Source organism: Myxine glutinosa, chromosome 3, assembly GCF_964187855.1.
Source record: "Myxine glutinosa chromosome 3, kmMyxGlut1.1, whole genome shotgun sequence".
Taxonomy (NCBI): Eukaryota; Metazoa; Chordata; class Myxini; order Myxiniformes; family Myxinidae; genus Myxine; species Myxine glutinosa.
In genome coordinates, this window is record NC_136263.1 from 64,694,446 (window position 1) to 64,700,600 (window position 6,155).

The window sequence follows — 6,155 nt, forward strand, 5'->3', positions numbered from 1 at the left end:
GTCACAGAGGAGGTGACCGAGGAGGGGGCGCGAAGAGGTGTGTTGGTGAGGTGTGCGAGCGACGAATGTGTGCCAAGGTGTTCGGTGGTCAGGTGTGTGACCAAGTCGGTGAGCGGAATGAGTGTACCGAGGTGTGTAAGAAGAGGTACGACGAGGAGCATGGAAACGGCTGCATGTATGAGCAAGAAAGGGGTAGCGTGTGCATGTAAGCGTGCAGGTGAAGCATCGACGGTAACCGGGTTAGAGGTTAGGTCGACCTTTAGCCGAAGCGGGCCCTCGGTGCGTGCCGGGCTTCGCGTGCCGCGAGAACCAGCGGGGATCCGAGCCACGGCGGGTTCGAAAGGACCGCCGTGCGCGATCCACGCTGGGCCTCGCGTGGAACGGCCGCGTCCGGGCTCCACTAGGCGGAGCGGGCAGCCCGATAGGAAGGGTCGTCATGGCGACCACTTTTTGTTGAGGCATTCCGGCAGGTCGAGATCGGGCCATGGGATGGCTCCGTGCCGAGATGGTGCGTGGGATCTCGGCCCGGGTAAACCTCCTTCCCTGCACCGAATGCGGGACGTATCCAGCCGCTGGCACCAAACAACCCGCATTCATTGCTCGGCTTTACGAAGCCACTATACTAAGGTGAGGTGCTATACCTGCAACCGTCTGGGTCACCTGGCGCGGCACTGTCGAGCCGCACGCCGGGATGATCCCCGGCGGTTGAGGTCCTCAACTCCGCCCAGGGGGGAGCGGGTTAGCCGACCCCAGACACCCCCCCGCCAGACCCCGGGAAACTAGAAGGTGTCGGGCACGTAGGGCGGTGTTCGGCAGAAGAGGATGGAGGAGAGCCCTCATTGACGCGACAGGTCATTTATTGTGGCCAAATTGGAACCGGTAGCCTGACAATCAGATGCAAAATTGCCGGCGTGGGGGTAGACGCCGTGGTGGACACAGGAGCTAGCGCCACGATCATCAGCCCTGTGGTCCTTGATTCGAGCGCAGGTGGCTGGGATAAGATACAGCGCCTGCAAAATTATAGTTTGCAACTTGCTACCGGGGTAACGGCCCCGATCATAGGGCGTGGTTCTGTGACCCTCAAGTTAGGGTCGGTAAGGAGGGAGATAGATGTTTGGGTGGCGGAGGTGTGCGACCCATGTTTAATAGGGTTGGATTTGTTGACTGCCAGCGGTTGTAAAATCGACTTGTGCCGGGGGATCCTGCAGGTGGGAGTAGAAGAGCTGCCGTTAGGGGGAGTGAGCACGGCCGAGAGAGCGGAGCTGGAGGCTTCCGAGGCCGTGACCATCCCCCCAAGGGCCGAGGCGATAGTGCCGGCCCGGTGGGCAGCTCGCCCAACATGGCAGGAGTCCTGCGGCCTGGTCGAACCGGTGGCAGCGCAGTCCATACCGGGTTTAATCGTGGGCCGCACCCTTGTAAAAACGGACGGACCGGTAGTGGCCGTCCGAGTAATAAATATGAGTACAGAACCACGCACTATAGTAAGGGGCACGAGGGTAGCTGGCTGCACCCCAGTTGAGGAAGTCGCGACAGTGAGGGGCGAGAACGTCCAGCCGAGCCGACCCCGGGGGGAGCCTTCAATAAGAAGTAGGAATTGGCCCGATCCCATTTGCGAGATGGTAAATCGTAGTAGCGTAGAGTTGGGAGGTACCCAGAGGGAGGCCTTACACAAACTGGTTGGGTCCCATTTGGACCTCTTCTCCCTGTCCACCGAGGATATTGGACGTACGGGCCTGGTGAAACATCAGATCCACACCGGTGAGGCCCGGCCTATTCGTCAGGCCGCCCGACGGCTCCCTTGGAGCAAGAGGGCGGAAGCTGACGAGCAGGTTGAAAAAATGCTCGACGCAGGTGTGATCGAGCCCTCGGGAAGTCCTTGGATGTCACCTGTTGTGCTGGTCAAAAAGAAGGATGGGACCACGCGGTTCTGCGTGGACTATCGCCAGCTAAACAACGTGACACTCAAGGACTCATATCCCCTGCCAAGAATTGATGACACCCTCGATGCCGTTGCGGGCTCAAATTGGTTCTCGACTTTGGACCTCAAGAGTGGGTATTGGCAGGTGGAGATGGATAGGGCAGGGAAGGAGAAAACGGCATTTTCCACAGGTAAGGGACTGTATCAGTTTACTGTGATGCCGTTTGGTTTGTGTAACGCCCCCGCCACCTTTGAAAGATTGATGGAGCATGTACTGGGCGGCATGCCATGGCAATCATGCCTGGTGTACCTGGATGACGTCCTGGTACATGCCCAAACGTTCCCCCAGGCAGTAGCTAATTTGGACCAGGTGTTCGGGTGCCTCAGACAGGCAGGGTTGAAGCTGAACCCGAGTAAGTGCACCTTGTTTGCCAAGGAGGTGGCCTATTTAGGCCACGTCATCGGTTGCGAGGGGGTAAAAACGGACCCAGACAAAATTAAAGCGGTAGAGGAGTGGCCCGCACCACGTACCATCAAAGAGGTGCGGGGATTTTTGGGACTCTGCTCCTACTACCGGCGCTTTGTGGCGAAATTTGCGGAGTTGGCCCGTCCCCTCCACCGGCTTACGGAGAATGGGACGCGATTTAATTGGACACGGGAGTGCCACGAGGCCTTCCAAAAATTGAAGGGGTGTCTAACATCCGCACGCCTTCTAGCTTACCCCACTAGCAACGGGGCATTTACCCTGGACACGGATGCGAGCCAGGAAGGATTGGGCGCAGTTTTGTCTCAGACACAGGAGGGCGTGGAGAGAGTGATTGGTTATTATAGTCGGGCCTTAAGTAGGCCCGAGAGAAATTATTGCGTCACTCGCAAAGAGTTATTGGCTATGCTGGCTGCCATGAACCATTTCCACCCGTACTTGTACGGGCGGAAATTTTTGGTTAGAACTGACCATTCCTCCTTGCAATGGCTCCTTCGGTTCAAGGAACCAGAGGGCCAAATTGCAAGGTGGTTGGAAAAGTTGCAGCAGTACGATTTTGATGTGGCCCATAGGGCCGGGAAGGCCCATGGTAATGCGGACGCACTCTCTCGGCGTCCTTGTCTGGGGGAAAACTGCAAATTTTGTGCGAGACACGAGGAGAGGGAACAATTGGGCGATTCGGACCCGACCCTCGTTGTCCGGGCAACCCGGGTGAGAGGGCCAATTTTGCCACTAACCGCAGATGAGGAATTCGGAACTTTGGCATGGAGCACGGCCCAGCAGGAGGATCCTGTCCTGGGGCCAGTGTTCAATTGGGTCAAATTGGGGCAAAGACCTTAGGGGGAAGAGGTCACCCCCCTCGGGGCACAGACCAAGGCGTATTGGGCTCAGTGGCAGACCCTGGAATTGAAGGATAACATCTTGTATCGCAAGTGGGTGGAGGTTCCCTCTGATAAAACTTCCTGGCTGGTGGTAGTCCCAAATAAATTTAAGACCGATATATTACAACAGGTGCATGGTACCCGCCCCGGCGGCCATTTGGGCAGGACAAAGACGACATCGCAGGTACGCCGGAGGTTTTATTGGGTGAATATGAGGCGCGTCATACAGGACTGGTGTCGGAGATGCGACGCCTGTACTGCCAAAAAGGGACCAGCACGGAGGATGAGGGCCCCCCTTCAATTACACCAGGTGGGGGCCCCCCTAGAGCGGGTGGCCATGGATATCCTAGGCCCACTACCCCGCACCCGCCGAGGTAATAAGTACATCCTCGTTGTGATGGACTACTTCACCAAGTGGCCGGAGGCCTACGCCCTCCCCAACCAAGAAGCAGGGGTGGTAGCGCAGGCCTTCGTGGAAGGATTTGTGTGCCGGCATGGGATTCCACAGGAGTTGCACACCGACCAGGGACGAAATTTTGAGAGCAAATTGCTAAAGGATGTGTGCAGTCTCCTGTCAATTCGGAAAACCAGAACAACGCCTTTAAGACCTCAATCTGACGGGATGGTGGAAAGATTCAACCGAACTCTAATCCCACTCCTGACACCAAATGTTACAGACGCGGTTTTGGATGTTAGTTTACCGAGCGGTTTGGTATGACCGCGTCTGCACAGTTTACCCGATTCCACTCGAACGTTGACTAAGTCGCGCTATGCTAAATCAATTAAGGAAAGGACACAACGGCTGGGTTAGATGACACGACACCAGGGGTACAGTTCTCAAGACCTCCGGAGGAGGTTATAATATTTGTATGCAGAGCGTTGAGATTACAAGGACAAGAGGTACAGCATAGGAAGGTAGGCACTTAGACACACTTATCTTATTCCCGACAGACCACAGATAAACGGGACAAGACTGACTCACACAGGGATTGATGGCAAGGAAGGGCAGGTAGTCGCTGGACAGCACAAGGTGCACCTTGGCTCAGGGACAGGATAGCGCGGTCCAAAAGATGCAGGGAGGTATCGTCGCGCTGGAGGTGGCGTCTGGTTCTCTTCAAGCTGGGGGCGCATCTCTCGTCACCTCCGGTAAGTGGCTGCGTATATCCAGCGGGGAGTGACACGCCCTTGGCTCGTTAGCTCCGCCCCAGATGGAATCGGCCCGCCGCTTCTTATTGGGTGCGGGGGGTTACCGGGCTCCGCCCTTGACGAGGAGCTGACAGTCAGCCCCTTCGTGGTAACCCCGTGGAGCACATGGGCAATGGCGGCTAACCAAGCCGGAGTGAGGACGCACACTCCCCGCGCCGCGCCGCGCCGCCCCCCTCTGTTGTTGTAGTTGTTGTTGTAGTTCCATGAGATGATGGGAGGATGCGGAGATGAGGTTGTGGGGAGGTATTGGGAGGTCCTAAACTCACTACTGGTGCCATACAATCACATTCTGGTGCAACGAAGAGTCAGAATTAATGGAAACGAGTCCTTAACTGACATAGACTAAGAATAACTAGCAAGATGTCCTATAGTTGTCTACGTGAGATGCGGTGAACCTGGGTGCGACATTGAATGGGGGAAATAGGGGAAGGTCGGTTCTACAGAGTGTTGTTTACAGACAATGGGACTAGGGAATGGGGGATTGGGGATAGTTGGGGAGTATTGGGGAAATAGGGGAATATTTACAAGCGGATATAGATGGAGGCCAATCTCATATCCGCAACAATATATATATATATATACACAGACACACATACATACATCATTTCTTTTTTAACCATTTGCTCCTCTACTTTTCCAAACAGGAAATGAAAGAGATTCATGGAAAAAGGAAAAAGCGGAGAGAAGATGCAGATGATACAGAAGAGTCTGTTGGATTTCGTAAGAAGATAAAAGGAGGGAAATGGAAAAAATGAATCAAATGCAGAAATGTGTCGGGGTTTTTTTCCCACATGCATCAAGGTTGATTTATCAGATCTTTGTACAGAAAGGATTGGGGTTTGTGTGTAAACGGTATTTTCCGTTCCTTATGTTGATGCTACTTGAAGGTCCCGAGATAAATCTATCGATGATGGATTTTATTTCTTCTTCCTAACAGCTGTGATGAAAGCAACCCACTGATGTTGATAAATGTGTGTGCAGCCCTTTCGGTTGTTGTCTCCACATTATGCACAGATTGGAGTTTGTAGATGAAATAAACAAACTTTAGGACCCCATGTACAAACCACCATTAAATTTGTTAATAACCCGTAAATACCGTTCAATTTGTTTTGTACAATTTTGCTTTCCTTTTACTATGCTGCGATTATTTTTTTATTTTTTTCTATTCTGCATTGACCTCTTAACTTATTTATTTAATAACGATGAACCTCTGCCTTTTTATTTAATTAGTGACGTTTGTTTTTGTTGCTCTCCAACCCTTGACTCATTTTTGCATTTTTAAATTAAAAATTACCGTTATACAGTCACGTGAAAAAGTAAATACACCCCATGTAAAGTTTTGACTTTTTCAACATACAGCTATTTGATCTTCATTTCAACAATATTGATAGATAAAGGTGATATAATATAACAAATATCATGAAACATTTACATTTTGTAGTCCATTGTATAATTTAAATAAACTTAAATGCAAATTTCACGTGTGGAAAAAGTAAGTACACCCTTGGCTCTAATAGGTGGTATTGCTCCCTTTGCAAGAAACAACCTCAAGTAGGCGTTTCTTATAACTGTCTACCAGTCTCTGGCATCGACTGTGAGAAATTTTTGCCCACTCCTCCATGCAGAATTATTTCAGCTGTGCGATGTTTGAGGGGTTTCTTGTATG

At 52.3% G+C, this 6,155-nt stretch overlaps 1 protein-coding gene across 1 annotated transcript in view; it reads left to right on the forward strand.

Moving 5' to 3' along the window:
- Window positions 1-5,582, forward strand: part of DDX47 (DEAD-box helicase 47) — a 76,923-nt gene extending 71,341 nt beyond the window's left edge. The window contains exon 12 of the mRNA XM_068110695.2: window positions 5,134-5,582. Coding sequence (XP_067966796.1) covers window positions 5,134-5,244 — 111 coding nt within the window. The 3' untranslated portion in view covers window positions 5,245-5,582. The remainder of the gene's footprint in view (window positions 1-5,133) is intronic.
- The last annotated feature ends 573 nt before the right edge of the window (window positions 5,583-6,155 follow it).